General features: G+C 33.2%; 1 protein-coding gene and 1 long non-coding RNA gene across 8 annotated transcripts in view; one reads left to right on the top strand and one right to left on the bottom strand.

The window, feature by feature from the left end:
- The window catches only part of LOC143255762 (uncharacterized), a 33,154-nt gene extending 12,249 nt beyond the window's left edge, over positions 1–20,905 (top strand). The window contains exons 2-3 of the long non-coding RNA XR_013030819.1: positions 19,998–20,148; positions 20,512–20,905. This is a non-coding gene — a long non-coding RNA (uncharacterized LOC143255762). The remainder of the gene's footprint in view (positions 1–19,997; positions 20,149–20,511) is intronic.
- The window catches only part of LOC143255760 (KH domain-containing, RNA-binding, signal transduction-associated protein 2-like), a 140,775-nt gene that overhangs the window by 24,986 nt on the left and 94,637 nt on the right, over positions 1–21,152 (bottom strand). For all 7 annotated transcript variants that reach the window (XR_013030817.1, XR_013030816.1, XR_013030815.1 and 4 more), the window contains exons 2-4: positions 13,066–13,211; positions 7,232–7,348; positions 219–365 (exon numbers count right to left, since the gene is read on the bottom strand). Coding sequence is in view for 2 of the 7 variants with exons in the window: in XM_076511938.1 (XP_076368053.1) it covers positions 219–365; positions 7,232–7,348; positions 13,066–13,211 (410 nt within the window). In the remaining 5 variants the exon portion in view is untranslated. The remainder of the gene's footprint in view (positions 1–218; positions 366–7,231; positions 7,349–13,065; positions 13,212–21,152) is intronic.

Below are 21,152 nucleotides of genomic sequence, written 5' to 3'. Positions count from 1 at the left end.
TTCAAACATTACAACATGAAAAGTTCACTTTGAAATATTTCGATCGTATTTCGTATTCTGTTTACTTTTGAAAAAATGTTGTACAAATATACAACTTGTTCTGAATTAATCAGTAAAGTCAGTGATAAAAATCATCATGATATAACGAACTTAATAATGTTTTATAAAACGCGTATAGTTTTGGTACTGGGTTAGTAGGTTAATAACGAATATCTTACCGGCACCAAGAAAGGCTTCAGTTCAGTAAGAGCCACGGCCATGCGAGAGTACGCTTCGGCTGCAGGGGCAAAAGCTGTTATTTCCACGTGTAAGTCCTCGAAGAGGTGAGAGAATTTCGGATCGTTCATCTGACGTATCTCTTCTTCCTAAAGCCGTAGGGGAAACAGACACTGATCAAACCACGTGAAACTCAACTCAATTTCATAAACACTGCCTGTTTTTCCTAGCGTCTTTACTGCACAGTAACCTGTAAATATCAGGGGGAGGATATACAAAGCTATATATACACGCTCTATTGCCGTCTCTAATTTTGAAGTGATAGATCAACGGGAAGACAAATAATCGAACTAAGCATCGCCAACTCTTTTCTGACCGAATAATGAGATTTGACCCTTAGTGTTATATCACAATAATTATTCCCAAAGTGCTTAACGCATTTTTGCAACAATGAAACTCGAACACAGAATACTACGATTCATAATCAGTGATGTCGAGAAACCCACTTGTTGAGAAATTTATATGCAAAAACGGCTCGTTTGGGTTGAGAAAATATTTTACGTAGAAGAGCGAACAACGCAACGTTTCGACCTTCTACGTAAAATATTTTCTCAACCCAAACGAGCCGTTTTTGCATATAAACTACGATTCATAGTCTGGGTACGCTAACCATGATGACTGATGTGCAGCGAACTGCTGTATCTTTCTTCCACACTGTGGCAAAATATTTTGTTTTAGTAAGTGTTTCATGCAAATAAGAATCAAATCTTGTCTCAAGCTATTAATATAATGTTGCAAACTTAAATGTGTTTGGTTTGTTTTGAATTTCACCCGAAGTTACACAATCTCTATCTGCCTAGTCGTTACCCGTAGGTGCAGCGGTAGGTCTACGGATTTACAATGATAAAATCACGGGTTCGATTCCCTTCAGTGGACTCAACAGATAGCCCGATGTGGCTTTGTTATACGAAAACACACACACTATCTGCGCTAGCATAATTAGCAGTGAAAGATTAGATGGAAGGTCGTCGGTCATCACCACTCACCACCAACTCTTGGGCTATTCTTATACCAACTACTGACGGATTGACCGTCACAATATAACGCCCCCATGGCTGAAAGGGTAATTATGTTTAGTGTGACGGCGATTCGAATTCGAGAGCCCGAACCACCTGGCTATGCCAGGCAATATAAAATTAAACATTTCCAAACAAGAAACTAAAAATATCGGTTAAAAAAAAGTTCTATGTGAGTTTTCAAACGTTTATTGTATTGAATGTCCCAGATTCTACCTATTACCTTAATGTTTTCTTAATTTTACAGTTTTCCATGTCGTAAAATAGGAATAGCACATTTCTGAATATTACTATTAATGTTCAGCTTGATGTTTTTCTCTGATTTTTTAAATGTATACAAGACATATTTGTATACCATACGAATAAATGTTTGTTAAACATAGTTGTAAAATTATTTTAAAAATATGAATTATTTAAAAGTGCAACTTTGCAAGTATTCGAAGTCGTTTTGTTTGTTTCGAATTTCGTGCAAAACTACTCGAGGGCTATCTGCGCTAACCGTCCCTAATTTAGGAGTGTAAGACTAGAGGGAAGGCAGCTAGTCATCACCACCTACTGCCAACTCTTATAACGCCCAGATGGCTGAAAGGGCGAGCATTTTTGGTGTGACGAGGATTCTGACCTGCAACCGTGGGATTAAGAGTCGAATGCTTTAACCAACCACCTGGCCATATTTTTGTATAACTCCGAAACTATGAAGCATCAAAGGTATAAGTAGCTTTTGGTCTTTATTTAAGTGTATTTAATACGAAGTAACTGTCGAAACTATGTATGTTATTATAACAGTTTACCTTGAAATTGTGGGTTCTTCGTTAAAAATAATAAAATCCCATTTATAACAAGTAATACTCCGCAATAAGAATAAACGAACTCCACTTTGTAGTTTATGCAAAACAGAAGTGCATACAAATATCATGGAATTTATATATGTACCAACAAAACCATATCAGGGCGTAACGATGTATCAGTGTCGTGCGTGTCATACCATTTTGCGTACAATGTACATATAAAGGGTATTTTTTTTTTCAGTAAATGCTTGGATGAAACCCTCATATATTTATGAGAAACGATTTTCACATCGGTGAACGTCCAAAATTTTGTTATCAATATTATATACGGGAAAGAGCTAAGAAACTCAAACCATACAACCGTTAAATATATGTGGAAACAAGACCCAATTGGCTGCCTTGGAAGTATCATTATAGAAATACCAGGAAATGACATAATATAGATTCGAATCCAGATCAAATATTCAAAGATCAAAGATAGAAAAAAAATATACTTTTCTGTTTTCATTAAGGCTTCCACAAACTGCTTAGCCTCGGTCTTTGCAACCGCACTTCCTAAGTTCAACATAAACATTTCTTTCGTTTTGCAAGAGAACCTACATCTAATGACTGCCGCCAGTCTAGTTGTGTACAACTGTTCTTAAACTCAGGCATGCGAAGTTTTAATATCACAAGCGACATAAGACACGTGCCTGATTTCATCTTTAAAGTAAAGGTTTTTATTACGTTTACCGTAGAAGACGGTCTTCGCCAAAAGGAAATTAATGCTTGCATGTGGTGGTGGTGACTTGTACCTACCTGTATGGCTTAATCTTTACCACGTGACTGGTGCCTTTGTTGTTACTGCATTTTTTTTTTTTTTTGTAATTCAACTCCAGTAATGTTAAACTAAACAAGAATATCAGATAAAGGTTAATTTTTTACTTTAAATGGCTCGTTTTTCTTACGAGCAACGTCACCAGGAAACAAGAAAGAATTTTGTGTATTATAATTTACCAATGTAAAAATTTAGAGGAGGCAAAATATTTTGCATTCTATTATCTATTCATGAGCACAAGGATATGTTTGGTTTGTATTAAGTGACGACTTGTGGATAATACACAGAATCTCTAAAAGTTTTAACGAAAGTTGAATTTCCAGAATACAAAGTTTCGAGAGTAGAATAAACGGTTTTCAATAACATAGTATGTATTAACTCCCTATCAACAAGAGCTAACGATCGGTTAATTGTGTGGTATGTATTAACTCCCTATCAACAAGAGCTAACGATCGGTTAATTGTGTGGTATGTATTAACTCCCTATCAACAAGAGCTAACGATCGGTTAATTGTGTGGTATATATTAACTCCCTATCAACAAGAGCTAACGATCGATTAATTGTGTGTAAACGCTTTATTTATAAATTACGAAAGTTACAAACCACCGGAATGACCTATTAACAAATCAATCGAAGATACAAATATTATTATGTGATATCAACATTGCTAAAATTAACCAACTTGTTTGAAATTCGGTATACCCTAAAAGGAAATACAACAACAAATAAAATCGATTCCTCTTATAAGACTCCTGATTTGGTCTTAAAGGGAATCAAGCCACCAAAAGATCCGCCAAACGAAATACGCCCTTAAGTCTCTCAATTAGTGGTATTACATTTCAAATCATACTTTGGCAATAAACTTATACGAAGCCACGAAGAAGTGGAGAATAAATAAATAAATAAAATATCTATATTAGCGGATTGCTGGGCTAACTCGTTTATCAATTTTTATTTCCTAGCACTTTTTACTAGTGCGTTAGATAAAGATAGTCCTATGCTATTTAATAATCCATGGCAATATACCATAAAGCGGCTCGAACAAAACACGTAAAACATTTACCTTATGAAATGGTAATGTAACGAACAAACCACTGAAATTAGTTACAGTAAAACTTTTTCTGAAATCTCGCCATGTCGTTTTACGGATCAGTTACATTATGGATTAGAAGGCGTAATATCATCACATTTATCAGTCTCAGAAGCACAATTTTAGCCAAACAATGAGTAATAAGCACTGATATCTGATAAAGTAACAGTAAATGACTAACCTGCAGTTAAAAACGTTTTTAATGTGATATAATAAAACGCTTTAAGAACCTCACAACGTTTTTAAAATCCTCCAGCGTGTTTCCCACTCCAAAACGACTCTATCGTACGTAATACCCAAAAGAGATCTCTCCTACTTGCATGTTTCCATAACCCATCGAGTGTACGAGGGCGACAGTTTTTCACACTCATTTTAACAGTCTGTACGCAAAGGAATCCATACGTGATATGCTGGAAGACTAGAACCGTATGTTCTTGTGTTGTACAGTATAAATATCTCTTTAAATCTTCAGATCGTTGATGTATGTAAAAGCTGAACGGATATCTTACAGAAGTAACTTGTGTACATGTGCCTTGTGACACTTCTGACTGAAATCCCTTATGGTTACAGTTTTCAAGGCCTTGTGGACGATATTTGCCACTGACTTTTGTTTTCATGGATTTTCACCTGTCACATGTCACATCTTTTTTACCTCTTGTTGCTATTCTCTTTCTAAATGTCCCTAGTGGCACAAGTTGATAAATATTTCTTCGTTTCCCAATGCCATTAAGTGAAAGGGATATCTCTGTTTTGGAAAATCTAAATCCCCGTTCAGAACACATCTTGATCTAGAATATATGACACTGGGAAAAGTTATTACGTACCTTTCTTAAAAGTAATCAGTTTTCTGTGGTGTCATACTCCTTACGAAATGCCAAACAATGTCAAAACGTATCTCAGATAAACTCCGTTCCTCTAGGAGTGTATATCAACTGGGTTTATCTCATGAGTCTTTGATTTGTGTATTCAGAATCATCGTTTTAGTACAAAATACTCAATCACTGGCTGTTGAAAATCGTCTAAAACATTTTGTAATGTTTGTTTTTAGCGCAAATTCATACTATGAGCGTTTTTACGCTGTGTCCGCCGCAGGGATCTCACCACGAATTTTAGAGTTTTAAGTCGTCAAGCTTACCACTGATCCTCTGGGACATATCATTATTATTATCCTCACTATAAATTTAAGGAATCTGTACTTTGATCCTTATAGCACAGCGAAACTAATTTAAGAAAAATCTTCAAATATTTAGATATCTTGATGTATACACATCAGAGAATCTCCATCCACTGTTTTTAATTTATTTATATCTTATACACGTGTAACAAACTAAAGTATTTTATATTCTAAGGTGTGTTATTTTTAAAGGATTTAGTGTAGATTTACCTCTCCAAACTTGAAAAACGTAATTCGTGTTCATTAATTTACACAATCATTATTTCTCACGCTGGACATTCCTTACAGTTATTTTTATCCAGCAGCATATTACATTAAAATAAATGTTCATGCAAAGAGCAAGAATAAAATTTAAAATATTAAAATGCACACACAAATTTAATTTAAATTGCACAATAAACTGTGATTTATTATAACGGTGCACGGCTCCCGAAAGGCTCTACATCTTTTTAACATCAAACTAACCCTCCATCATCAGGAGTAAGTTAATAGTAGAATCTTTTTAAGGCTGTTTCCCGTTTTCATAAAATTAATTTTATGGTGCAATATGTCAACCTTATGTGTGCACAAGGTGCTGTTCAACTTACTTTTTTAAAAATTAACCTTTCATTGCAGCGTTTTAACTGGTGACTAACGTGACAACCTTACAAACGATTAACCAGTTGTTGTCGAAATTGTGGTTATTCTAAAATATAAAAGCTATCTAAATGAGTTTATAATGAAAGTTTTTGTTCCATCTTTATGTGACTCAGCATAGCCAGATGGTCAGGGCTCTCAACTCGTAATTTAAGGATCACGATTTCTAATCCCCGTCGCACCAAAGATACTCGCCCTTTCAGCTGTGGAGGCGTTATAATGTGACGCTTAGTCCCACTATTGTTTGTTGAAAGAGTAGCCCGAGAGTTGGCGGTGGGTGGTGATGACTAGCTAGCTAACTTTCCTCTCGTCTTTCACTGCTAAATTAGGGATAGCTAGCACAAATAGCTCTCATGTAGCTTTGTTTGAAATTCAAAAACAAACAAACCTTTATAGATTTCTTCTTAACGTTAGTTTTTTCATTAAAGTAAAGTATTTTCATAGCTTTGCATTCTAGCTCAATGACTGAATCAATATCTTTTGTTTAGAAGCAAACGTGTATCAATGAGCCTGTTTTCATTTTATCACAGGAAACTTGTGTACATATTTCATTAAGAAGGCTTGACGCTTGCTCACATATACTAAAGGCTGGTGGGAAAACTATAAGAAGGTTTAAACACGTGCGAGAAGTAGCCAGTCTTTCGTGAACCTCTTCATTTTTGTTTCCAGATTAAGACCTGGCGATTTCTGTCTTCTTTGTACTTGAAGTTGAGAAACTAATGAATCGTTGAAACTGAATATCTCTCGTAGAAAGGTTGATAGTTGAGTGAAAATCGGCACTGAAAATTAGTACCATTAATAGAAAAGTTTTGTGATTGTCATGTCCCAGCCACCCTAATGAGTCCTCGTTTGGGGAGAAAGATTCTCGTCAGAATGGATATGGCAGATGTAGTGAAGTTGACATATTATAAACTATTCTACATTGTTTTCCTGCATAGGTTCTTACAACTGGTTACATTTTTATGAGATAAGCTCGTAAGATTAACATAACAATTAAATTTAGAATCTTTAACACAAATTTGTGACGAGCTAATAAAGTTGCTAAAGTTTAGTATTTTTTAGAAGTTAAGCTGATGTTTAGTTATTGATCATCAAAATTCAACACCTGTAATTTTAAACCTCTAACAGAGCCCCTAATAATGAAAGTGATTAAATTTATGTTACTGGTGATTTCCTACAAGAATTATGAGTTTGAATCCCAGCATTGCACTTCTATTCCAGATGAAACTTGAAAATGACATATAAACGGCACCGAGTCAAACAGAATATTTCCAGTAGTAGATATATTTCAGAATAGTAGAATAATTCTTATATTTAAATAGAATCAAAAATGCAGCAAACTTATTTTTTTTTGTCTGTTACCTTCATAAGAGAAAAAAAAACTTCCATGGAAATCCAAACCCTATTCCAATAAATAAGAAAGTTTTGTCTTACTTTGTTTTTGTCTCTCATAGACCCTCTTCCAAGCACTGCCATTTTTGTTTGTGTTTCCTCTTGCAGCCGTTTGAGAGAATTGCCCTTAGGTCCAAGCAATTTGCCGACAAAATTGAACTGAAAGACCATAAGAAAAGCTTACATTTAATAACTGATAACATGGGCGCATAATGATGACTTAATCCATTGCTATCGCATTCCTTTGTTTATTGTGATGTGTTATCTTATGTAATCTTACAGACAATACCTTTTTATTCTATTTCTATAGCAACAAATTATACATATTAAGCTGTTGTACTGCTCCACTTCACAACATTTGAAACAGCAAAAGAAATATAGAATATTTATTTCTAATAGGCCCTTACATTCGCTCCTACTTTTGTGTCACGAACTATTTAAGCATATTCATAGCAAATCATTTTATAAAGTACAAAAAACGGCATTTTCCAACAAATCAATTTATATCTAATAAAAACGTACTAGTGTTGGTTAATACATATTCTTTAACTAAAATAAAATAAAATATTTCTAAGTCACCTGAGCATCATTTATCAAGGAAGTTAAACCACACATCAAACGTTAGTATTTTCACTAAAATATCATATAACTTTAGCTGTTAAAACTCACGTGTGATCAGCGAAGAGCTACCTAGCTTCCCGTTAAGTGAATTGTACCCGATATCAATTCAAAAGTAATTCATTCATGGTGGACCCACGATAGGTTTGTTTGTTTTGTTTTTTGAATTTCGCACAAAGCTACTCGAGGGCTATCTGCGCTAGCCGTTCCTAATTTAGCAGTTTAAGACTAGTGGGAAGGCAGCTAGTCATCACCACCCAACGCCAACACTTGGGCTACTCTTTTACCAACGAACAATGGGATTGACCGTCACATTATAACGCTCCCACGGCTGAAAGGGCGGGCATGTTTGGTGTGACGGGGATTCAAACTCGCGACCCTCGGATTACGAGTCGAACACCCTTGATAGGACATTAAAGAAAGTTCCGCCGGATCAAATAGAAGACTCAATGTTTTTTGTGGGTTTCTATATAAATCATAATTTGTAAGAACTATTTGTAACAATCATTATTATAAATTTAAAAATGTTTGTACATTAAATTATATTTGTATTAAGAAAGAAAACTGTGTGTATCAATATTGTTGGCAAGTGCCATAAATATGATACATCTCGACATTTAATTAATTTTTAAATTTAATTTACACTTTAACTCACGTTAAGACTATTTCAAATTGTAATACATATCAATAGTTACACAATACTCTGGTCATCACGATATCGAAACCTGGTTTCTTGCATTGTAAGTTCGCAAACATACTGATGTGCAACTGAAGAAACAATTTATAAGTATATAAGTTCGAAACAAAACGATTAATAAGTAATATACAAATACAACTATCCATAAAATTAGAAGAGGCATTCTTTTTTTCTATATCAAGTGGATTTCATGATCATTTTAAATATTGAAGGCACAGTGGTCTATATGCAAACTTACAACATACGTAAGGAGATAACAGATATTCTACTGTGTAGTTTTGTGCTTATTTACAAACAAACCATATTGGTGTACCTAAATTATCATTATTATTTATAAACAGAAGCAGTTGATATTCCAAATCATTAGCAATCACATTATTGTCTTTATTACAACAGTACTTCTTTAAATACAGGATTTCTAGAATAATATAAAAACATTTAGTCACAGACACTGAAATCTATAAGTCCACTTGTCTTAGGCCTAACGATAATTAACGCCTTAAAAACATACAGCCTATATTCGATAGAGATAAATTAACAAAGTAACTTGTGTACGTCTCTTGCATTTGTTTAATTAGGGCTAAACTCTAGTGTACTTAGTATTATAAACAAATAAACTTGTAATGTTACTTTGCGACCCAAAGTTTGACAATTTTATAAATTCTGATAAGTTTTCAATACGGTGTTATACGTAACATCTGGTAAGTTAGATTTGTCTATTGTTTAGATTCGTTAAAATGAAATGCGCACGTGTAGATTATAAAATGTTTCCGCATTTTTATGACAGAAAAGATTGAATACTATTGCAATAGATGTTTAATACTAGCTTAATAGCAGCCGTAAAATTCCAAAAATGTAATGCTTGATAGCGATCTCATATAAAATAGTCGGTTGTTGTAAGATATATCGTCCAGCGAAAGAAAGACACCATTTTTGGCAATGTGTATTAAAAATAACATGATCCTTGCATATATCAGTGGAAGAAAATCACCTTTTTTATGTGTATCAACAATTAAATTTTGCTATGTCATGAATAGTTCTCAGATATGATTTTTATATATATATATATATATATCTTTCTCAGTAAGTCAGATATTTTTCTAGTGATACGTATCAGGAATTAATGCAGTTTCTTAGGCGCGTGAATTATTTAAATCACAAACCCTTATATGCAAAATTTCTTTGTGCGCCTTGTTATTTATTATAAATATCCAGATAAAAAAATTTAAATGAATATAATTTTGGAAGTTACAGGTGTGTTTTACTTTGTTTTACCGTTGTTATTTGTATCATAACACTTGGATATTTTTCAATATTTTCTTCACGAAAGTTTTTTTTCTGTCCTCTAAACATTTCTTTCACTATCGTTTCGTTATTACTACAGATACTGAGAGATTGTAAACAAAACCATCATAGTTTCAAATAGTTATATCCCTAAGATATATATGTAAAAACGGCTGGTTTGGATTGAGAAAATTTTTATGTAGAGGAGCGAACAATGTTTCGATCTTCTTCGGTCATCATCAGGTTCACAAAGAAAGAAAAAGGTAATTGACCGATAGCTGACCATAGGTTTGAAAAATGGAAACCAGATTCAAAGAACACAAAAAGTCACCTTCACACGTTTTCGAACACTGCAAGTCAAATAAACATAACGTAAGCATAGAAAACATCCCGTCGCGCCAAACATGCTCGCCCTTTCAGCCGTGAGGGCGTTGTAATTGACGGTCAATCCCACTATTCGTTGGTAAAAGAGTAGCTTAAGAGTTGGCGGTGGGTGGTGATGAATAGCTGCTTTCCCTCTAGTCTTACACTGCTAAATTAGGGACGGCTAGCACAGATAGTCCTCGAGTAGCTTTGTGCGAAATTCAAAACAAACAAACATAAACAAACGCAAAATTAAAGAAGCCTCACTTATACAACAACTCAAGCCCAAAGTAAACCAATACAAAGGAACACTTTTATACCTATATTAATAAATAGAATCAAACAGCCCCAGTGGCTCAGTGGTATGTCTGCGGACTTACAACGCTAAAAACCGGGTTTCGATACCCGTGATGGGCAGAGCACAGATAGCCCATTGAGTAGCTTTGTGCGTAATTCAAAACAACAACAATATAATCTAACATCTAGGCATGCTCTCTACATTCCTACACTCAGTTACACAAACCCCTTCAAACATGTGGTTAACTATCGGTCAGTTACCTCTTTCTTTCTTTGTGAACCTGACGATGACCGAAGAAAGTCGAAACGTCGTTCGCTCCCCTACCTAAAAATTTTCTCACCCCAAACCAGCTGTTTTTACATATATATTTTTTCTCGTCATCACTGATTAGTTATATCTCTAATTCACATTGCTACAAGCATTGTCTGTTCTGAACAATGTTCATTAATTCTCACAATATTCTGTATTCTGACACATTGTATTCAACAAATCAACCTTGTATTGTGGAATGAGTAATAGGAAATAAAAAAGAAAAGCGATACAATGTCCAGTATGAAACACTATATCATGTCCAGTATGAAACACTATATCATGTCCAGTATGAAACACTATATCATGTCCAGAATGAAACACTATATCATGTCCAGTATGAAACACTATATCATGTCCAGAATGAAACACTATATCATGAATAAACTATCCTGAAGAAAACGTGTGTTTCACATCCCTAAGATACAGTCATTTTAAAGAGGGGGATTTCTTTATAATCTTCTTATATTTCTTCCTTTGTCTGTGAAAAAGTAAGACTGATATTACTATTCACAAATTTAATCCATTTTCCTCATAACTGTAATTTTCCAAACCATCTCTCTCTATTTTTCAGTTTGATTTGAATGTTTTTTGTTATTTTCTCGAATTAATTTAATGCAACACTTAATACATTTATTACAAGTAGCTTGTAATAAAACATGTAACTAACTATGGGTAGGTTATTTACGTCGTGCTCATTTAATGCAACACTTGATATATTTATTACAAGTATCTTGTAATAAAACATGTAACTAAGTGTAAATAGGTTATTTATTTCGTGCTCATCTAATGCAACACTTAATATATTTATTACAAGTATCTTGTAATAAAGCTTGTAAGTAACTATGGGTAGGTTATTTACGTCGTGCTCATTTAATGCAACACTTAATACATTTATTACAAGTAGCTTGTAATAAAACATGTAACTAAGAGTGAATAGGTTATTTATTTCATATTCATTTAATGCAACACTTAATATATTTATTACAAGATACTTGGTGATACACTTCCAACCTTTTTTCTTTAAACTGTCATATCAATTTGATTAACATGCATTATTGATGAAACCCAGTGGTTTAGCGATATGTTTGCAGACTTATACTGCTAGAAACTGGGTCCGATACCCGTGTTCGGCGAAGAACAGATAGCCTATTGTGTAGTTTTTGTGCTTAATACCAAACAAAATAGCATTCGTGACATATTCTTTTCTAAGGTTACACTATCAGACAAGTGTATTATGCAGTCAATTACTTTAATTTACAACGCCCGCCATGGCAAGGTGAGTTAAGGCACTCATTTCGTAATCTGAGGGTCGTGGGTTCGAATTCCAGTCACAACAAATATGCTCGCCCTTTTAACCGTGGGGGCGTTATAATGGACAATTAATCCCATTGTTCACTAGTAAAAGAGTAGTCCAAGAGTTGGCGGTGGGTCTTGATGACTAACTGCCTTCCCTCTAGTCTTACACTGCTAAATTAGGGATGGCTAGCACAGATAGCCCTCGTGCAGCTTTGCGCAAAATTCAAAAAACAAACAAACAAAACAATGCATTTACAAAACTGTAGTGAAAATGATTAATTTGTTAATGAGATGTTTCGGTAAGTTTCGCAACAAATTATTTCTGTAAGGTCTAGTTCAATATTTAATGAACGGCATGAACTTCGAATACTGAGCATAATTACTACTACTAGGAACTACACTAGTTACTAAGCAACAGCGAAACTAAATTCAATCGTGCTGTGTATTTATCGTCGTCATAGTAACTATTGTTTTATCCAAGCACAAGGAACGCTGAATCGGTGTGAGTGCGTGATTTGTCTCTTTACTTAAGGACAGCAACTGTGTGTTCATAGCCAGACGTAACTGATAACTGCTAAGTTCAGAGGATGCCAAGTTAAGATAATTAAACATGCAAGAACTAATTCCACTACAAATTTACAGAACCGCAGGAAAAATTATTATTTGATAATATTATATTGCCATACAAATTATCTATTGATACTGGTCATATTTTTTTCAGAAAGTTATTTTATTTATCTTCAAAGTTAAAGATGAAAAAAAAAACATAGACTAATTAGAGCAGTTCTTTTTAACCACAATTGATTGATACTGTAGCTACCGTCGCAGTTATTTTAACCAAAAGTGACAAATGCTATAGCTACCATCATAATTTTTAAACTATAATTAACTATTATAATCAGGCTAATTCTCAAATTGTTTTTTTTTTTTTAATCCAAGCGACTCTTTCATTACTTTAACAGTTCTTGTAAGTAGGCTTATCGCTAAGTTGTAAATAAACATACTTACATTTGGGTGGTCTTTGACGGGAACTAAAACTTTTACTTGTAATTTGATTGGTCGACCTTTGTGAATATCTAGCAGTCCTTGGGTAGAAATTCTCATTTGAATGGTTGATTGGTTCCCAGCCATGTCACCATTCTGTATTTGACTTTCTATGAAAGAAACAATTTTAATTAGAACCCACAACTTTTGAATGCTTCGTGTAGTAATACATGATGTTTCTAATTTGTTTAAACCTATAACGTAATTGTTTTATCGTTAAGAGGACCTACTTAGAGCTACAACTAACGCTGTTAACAACGGTGATTAATACACGAGAACCATAACTAACACGGGTAAGAATTATGGTCAGTACACAGTAGAACCGTAACTAACACGATTGCAACTCTGGTTTGTATACAGAAATATTTATAGTCAGTATACGTGTAAAAACTAATTCAGATATGTAGAACACAAAGGACTGACTGAAAGTAATATAATTTCCACTATTTTAGTTATTATTACCTAAATTATGAAAACAATTAACTTTACCGATAACCGAAGGTTTGTATTAAGAAATTATACATTTTTCTCCATTGTCTTAATGCTTACCAATTTCAAAAGAAGTAGTCATTCATAGAAACGGGCTATTACTGGCAAATTTCTTAGGGCAGAAAACATTGCAATTCGTTTATTATTACTTCAAATTATACAATGATTTGAAAAAAAATATTTCGCTCTCTCTGTTTTAATGAGTGAAACTTTAATTCATGGATAACGATATTTATATCACCTGTTGTTGTGTTTTTTACGCACAAAAGATATCCACTTCGTTCTTGTTCTATTTACACTGAACAAAGAACGAAAGTACTGTTATAAGTGAAAGTTTTGTAATTGGCAGTTCCTCTCTCTGGGTGTGTCTCTCTCTTTTGCGTATTTTGTATAAAGTTCCATTCCCTTAAAGGTTTTTGTTATCTAAAATGCCAATGAAACAAAACACCAGAGACGTCTGTTTCCCTTTATATCATTCGAACGTTATAATATTAAAAGATACATCAGCACCACTGCACAATCAACAAACAAGCTACTATAATTTCAGTAATATTGTGTTGCTAAATTAAGAGTAAAAATGAGGGTAATTGTGTTACCAAAACCAGTTGCATGTAAACCAATTATAAAGTTTTTTCCCTTTAACTGTGCCCAAAATACGTCGGTTTTTGTGTTTTCTACTGCTGAAAATACTTCATTATTTATGACCGTACTATTTACAATCAAGTTATTGTTGATGATTATCTATTATTATTTTACGCTCGTATCGTTTGTAAACAAATTATTGTTGATAATTCTTTATTGTTACACATTCGTACAATTTACAAAGTACTGTTGAGAATGCTCTATTAATGTCCGGTTGTACCATTTACAGACAATTTATTGTTGAAGATGTTCTACGTTTTATGGCAGACATCAAAAAGATCATATATCTTATTCAGCAAGTTTGTTACCAATATCGTCTGTTTTACAAGAGAAAAAAAAAAAGGTTTCTCATATTTTATCTCAGCTTTTAACCAATTACACGAAAAAGAATGAATGGTATTTATTTCAAGTGTTGTTTTTTTGTATTTTGTAAACAAAGAAAAAAGGAAACAAATATTAACAAAACAAATTAAATACAAACTACTATAAGCATTATTTACTCAAACTACGATCCGCTATTTTTGCTCCTTGCTGTTACCTAGTGTACAAATCATCAAGTATCAACATGTTCATCTCTTATTGGCTGGTAATACGTGTTAACCTTATACAAAGTATCAAGTATCAACATGTTACATTCATCTGATGTTCATATATTATTGGCTTGTAATTCGTGTTTCACCCTATACAAAGTATCAACATGTTTATCTATTATTGGCTGGTAATTCGTGTTAACCTTATACAAAGTATTAAGTATCAACATGTTACATTCATCTGATGTTCATATATTATTGGCTTGTAATTCGTGTTTCACCCTATACAAAGTATCAACATCTTTAGCTATTATTGGCTGGTAATTCGTGTTTCACCCTGTATAAAGTATTAATTATCAACATGTTACAGGCATCTAATGTTCATCTGTTACTAGCTGATAATTCCTGTACTTAAGCTTCTAAAAGGAACACCATATATTTGTAAGAGAAATAACTTCAAGAGTTAATGATAAAACTGTTTACACAAGAAGTATGACGTTTCTTATGTTATGTAAAATATAGAAAAACAAAACCAAATCGAGTTTTCAATAACCCTACGACCTTCGCAGTACCTTATTTAATATTATACAAATGATTTGGGTGCAATATACCAAGCTGTTTTTGTTGCAGGATAACAAGAGAATAACAACAAGAATTACTAACGGGATATTTTGAGCGGATTTTCTTTTCTTTGTAAGTTTACAAAGCGATCTTATCTTGTGAAATGTTATATATGCGCAGCCTTAACAGTCAATAATAAAGGTTTTAAATGCTATTTGAACTGAATCTTAAATATTTATACAGCTTTTTGCCCGAACGAACGTTCTATTAGGGGTTTGTGCAATTACTTGCGATCCTTATTATGAACCACTGTCGTTGTTCGCGATATCTTTTAAAGTGCATCTGGAAAAGTACAAAATGAAAAACAACTTTACTTCCTTTTCCTTTTGCGTGAATATAAAATTTTATGTACACATTACGTTCCATGGTTGCTGCTGATGACACAGCTACTTTCGTTCATCTTTTAGCTAGCTTGAAGGACAATGAGGACACAGCTGGGTCACAAGTATGAACGTTATGTCAGATCGATGTGTCCTTTCACTTGTTTCCATATATCAAACATCCACCTGGGGGCTGGTTAGACATTTAATATACAAGTATTTTACATTTTTCCTATATTTCTCCTCAGTAACAGAACAGACTATTGGTTATTTGATTCCTTTCTCTATTAGATAGATACTATTGGAAAAGGGAATACTAATCGATAAACTGTCTGATTTCACTGCTTCAGGCTAAAGAAGATATATTGTTTGACTAAGACACCTGAAGAAGACAAGTGAATATACAGCTTCATTAAAATACCATGGAGAAGTTCGAGAACAAACTAGAAACGTTTGTTTTCTTTGTTAGTTTTCTTCTATTATCTATAGATTTCTGTGTATGTTATAAACTTCCCTTGGGCCTACAGAAGCCTTTATGATAAGTCTGAAACCTCTTACACAATCATCTCATCTATTAGAGATGTTTCACAAAGAACAGAGTTAAACCACAGAAATAAAACGAATACATACAAATCAAAAACGATCACTAAAGAATCGGGTGAATAAACTGATCAAAGTCCTAAACAGAAAGAAACATGGAGACAAATACAAAATTCTTTACTTATATGTTAGTCAGTAGATTATCTCAAATACAACTAAAAAGCAACACAAAATAGATAAATAAATCAAGCTATGTGTATGTATATACATATATATATATATATACATACACACATTACATATAAAGATAGGAGCACGAGGAAATAGGAAATAAAAAGATAAATCGAAACATTTATAATATTTCAAGAAACTAATCAGTTTAAGGAAAACAAAAATTTAATTAACGTAGAATTCTGATTTACTGATAAGAAGCAATTTATAAGTTCTTGTGGCAGTAGTAACAATAAAAACTTCGGGTAAGAACGAAAGAACGATAGGCCTAAAACATTATTTTTAAAATTGTCAGACTTTAGTTTCCATCGCTTTAGATTTTAGTTTATTTCTTTGAATTATCAGACATTTACTTTTATCTCGACTATATAACATTAAAATGAGACGCAAATAGAGAAGGAACTGTTTCAGGGAAAATAAAATGAGAAAGAAAGAATTCCTTAACGTTATTAATCGTTAATACCAAACATGCTACATTTTCACACTACAACGACCTCTGCACAGAATTCTTCTTCTAGCTTTAGTACGTAAAGATAGTAACAATAAATTATAGGGTAATTCAACTACTTTTCATTCATTACAACTCTGTTGTTTTCGCAATGCAAATTTTGTAAGTTTTTCAGCGGACGATGCTGATTTTGAAAATTAACGAAGTGAATCTTGGAAATCATATTAACGACTCAGTTTTAATGATATACAAAAAGAAATGTTCATGATTTTAACAGAAATTACCACAGTTCAACAATAAATGTTTCGAGTAACAAAATATGATCCAGACTTATGAGAACATGACACAAAATTTTCATTTTGTTGTTCTTCTCGACCTATGTGATACTAGGACATATGTAATGTAAATGGAAAATAAATTTCAGAGTGGCTGCCTTCTTTGTATAAAAAGTTATATCTTATATATACATTCTTTGTTAAGAAAACAAGGAATTAGTCTAAAAAACCTTAACCATTTGTTTCTATCCATATATAACTAACATTTTTAGCCTATAAACACATAATTCCTGATCTATCAGTTTTTCTTTTAATTCGCCCTTTCATTTTATTCATCTGTCTATTTATGTAGTTTATTTGAAATTCCTTTGTAAAACAAACAAAAACCTTCAACAAGTTCGAACTGATACCTTAAACACTAGCAGCATCTTGAAACATTTATTACAAACATTTGATACTTTTATTTTGAATAAATATGGCCACTACATCTGTATGTTTGTTTAAATAGTTTAACAACAAGCAACGCTAATGGCGCTTCAATTTGTTCGTTTTTCTTTTACTTAGTAAACCGACTAACAACATTTCTTATATTAGTTTGACAATCTAGGTCCGGCATGGCTAGGGGGTTAAGGCGTTCGACTCGTAATCTGAGGGTCGCGGGTTCGAATCCCCGTCGCACCAAACACGCTCGCCCTTTCAGCAGTGGGAGCGTTATAATGTGAGGTCAATCCCACTATTCGTTGGCAATGGAGTAGACCAACAGTTGGCGGTGGGTGGTGATGACTAGCTGCCTTCCTTCTAGTCTTACACTGCTAAATTAGGGACGGCTAGTGCAGATAGCCCTCGAGTAGCTTTGCGCAAAATTAAAAAACAAACTGTTTGATAACGAATGCTTAAAACTATGAGGAATTATGAACAATTTTATGGTGTTCTTAAACAAATATATTTATTTGTTTAAATATTCTATTTTTGTTTATTTAAACCACTACGTTTCATAATAACGTAATATTCCTTTTTTCACTCTTGTTCTACGGACAAAACCCGTTGTTTAGTATGAAAAACACATATCGATTTAGGTCTCATTCACCGAAATGGGAGTTTGGAGATCGATTTTTTTGCTTCAAACTTTTTGACTGCACTTTTAGATTGGTTTTCTTATTCCTGCCAACCTCCAAACTACCACATATTTCACATTCTCATTCAGTCCCGAAAAATAAACTTAGGTGAGAAATAGTTATTATTTTATACAAAATTTGATGTCTTTAAATTGGTTTGTTTTGAATTTCGCGCAAAGCTACAGGAGGGCTATCTGCTCTAGCCGTCCCTAATTTAACAGCGTAAGACTAGAGGGAATGCAGCTAGTCATTACCACCCACAACCAACTCTTGGCTACTCTTTTTACCAATGAATAGTGGGATTGACCGTGCATTATAACGCCCCCATGACTGAAAAGGCGAGCATATTTTCAAATAACCGGTTACATCCTGTTTTCTTCATATTGTCCTCGTCCTTAGGATAAAACAATCTCTAAGAGCCTGTTTATCATAGAGCATAAGTAAATGCCTGTCTCTTAATAAACACATCTCGCAACTACTTTCATATTTAAGCACTTGATGAAAAAAGATTACTAAGAAATATTTCCTCGCTGAAAATGCTTGTTTTTGAAAGTGTATATCGTTTACATTTGTAGCGCTCTATACAACACACAACACGCTACTATATTTTTGTATATAACATTATTGTTGGACTGTTTCAACGAAACAGAGCGTGCTGTTTTTAAATCCTTTTTATATAAGATTGCAAGTGCCCTTTGCTTAAGTTTCTTTTAAAACCCGTATAATTTCGTGTTCATATATTTTTTTTCTGGTTGTACGTCAGTTTATTGTGTAAACTAGCCCAATGAAAATAATCGTTTCCTTTCAAGCATAACTAAAAAGTAACGGTAACAAGTAACAGATATAGTACGAATTCTGTTACTGGATGATGTTTAACTAAATATAAACAGCAGATGAAACAATTTCTGAAAGTCTGTCTACATTACTATCAGTATTATTAACTGTGAAAGTCCTAGATATGAGAACGAAGTTTGAAATAATTTTTAATCAGGTTGAAAAAATATTAAATTTCAGTACGTTCTCGCAAAACCAAAAATCAATAAATATTTTCATATCAAATAAAGGTAGAAGTTTATATATTATCATCACGGGCCATTTTAGACCAAAGCTATTTTAGTTTCTGTAACCCAGCTTTCAAAATAAAAGGAAAACAGAGGGTATAAAGCTGTAAATATATATTTACTAAGGGTCATGGAGACAAAACCACACACACAAGTTCTTTTAACTATAGCCACAAGTAAGGTATATGATACAAATATGTTCTAAATTATCATTCTATCATAGTAATATAGACAAAAACAAGTAAACAAGTGAGACAACCAAGTTTGACAAATAATTTTGATTCTGAAATAAATGTGCTTTATAACGAATTAAGTCATGCAGTACAATAAACACGAAAAGGAATTATTGGTCTAGTTATAAAACAAGGCAAGTGGTATATCATGAGAATACGCCTTAAACACGGTTCGAAAGCTTTTATGGTGGCTTAATTTCAACAACAAAACATAATATTTGCATCTTGTAGGACGAAGAAGAGCTAAGTTTTCTTTAAAGCTATGCCAATCATAAATATATGACATAATTTTGATTTTTAGAATTTATTAGTGATGCGAGTGCTTTAAGTCCACTTTGAGTGAAGTTAAAGAACCTAACATAAATGTTTTTTTTTTTCAAACCACTCCTAGATCTGAGAGGTCGCTTTGAAATGGTTTACAATCTGCATATGAGAACCATTCAGTGAACCGTAGAATATTTGATATCCTAAAGCAGTGGTGAGCAGTTTTTCTAAGGCATAAAAATAGACTTAACTGGCGGCTTTGAATCATATCTATCTAGGTATGTATATAGTTTACAAAACAGCGAGGATGTGTGTGATACATTAAAACTAGACATCTACACTTAGGTAACATTAAATATACAATATGTGTACAGCTTTAAAATCTGGAATATGCATATTACAGTCAGTGTTACTCAAAATGTATTATTTCTTCCGTGGGAAACTAATTATATTTGTGAGTTATAATTCAACATTTGTCGAAACTTCAGATTTCTATCACTCCTACAGTTAATTAAATGTTAATAGTTCAAAGTACAAGTTATTTTATTTGTATCGTAATCCATTACTTAACGTGCACCAACTTTAAACTGAAATTATTTTCTAAACTCGTGTTTTTTTGTTGGTTCTTTCACCGATCAAAGCAATTTGGCGATAGGAAGAGGTTGTCAGATGTTTGGTGAGATGAAGGCAGACGAGTAAGACGACGCACGAACACAGACGACTAAGGACGAATTGGTGTTATTCAATCAAACTCACTTTCGATAATACAACGTTATTACGACAAGATTATAAGCTGACCGACGATTTACCTATCACGCAGATCCACAGAACGTGGCAAGTGACAGGTTCCAGCGAATACGGACTCAATCACTCGAATTTTATAAAAAAATAAGGCTACTAAACACAAAATCATGACTTAGATCTGAAGACAAGAAGAAAATAGCAATTTATATTTCATATGATGTACGATTAATGTATCTTATCAAAAAACGGTGACGATAGTTCCCCTTGTGATAGGCTTACCTAAACCTCTTTGTGTCGAATTATATCTGATTCTATTCAGTCCATTAGTATTAATTGTAATACATGAATAAATAACACTCGTGGAGTTTTTCGTCCATTACTAAATTTTAAGTAGGTTACTTAAGTTACGTTTTGTCTCACAAATCATCAGTATAATCATATTGTATCTCACTTAACATCTTTATTTGGGTTACAAGCGATGTTTTACAACAATATCAGTAAGTAAAGAATACACGTTTCCTTGTAATACAATGAGTAA

This window comes from Tachypleus tridentatus, chromosome 7, assembly GCF_004210375.1.
Source record: "Tachypleus tridentatus isolate NWPU-2018 chromosome 7, ASM421037v1, whole genome shotgun sequence".
In the NCBI taxonomy this organism is placed as follows: Eukaryota; Metazoa; Arthropoda; class Merostomata; order Xiphosura; family Limulidae; genus Tachypleus; species Tachypleus tridentatus.
Note: the sequence above shows the minus strand (reverse complement) of the source record. Positions and strands in the feature narration are given on the sequence as shown.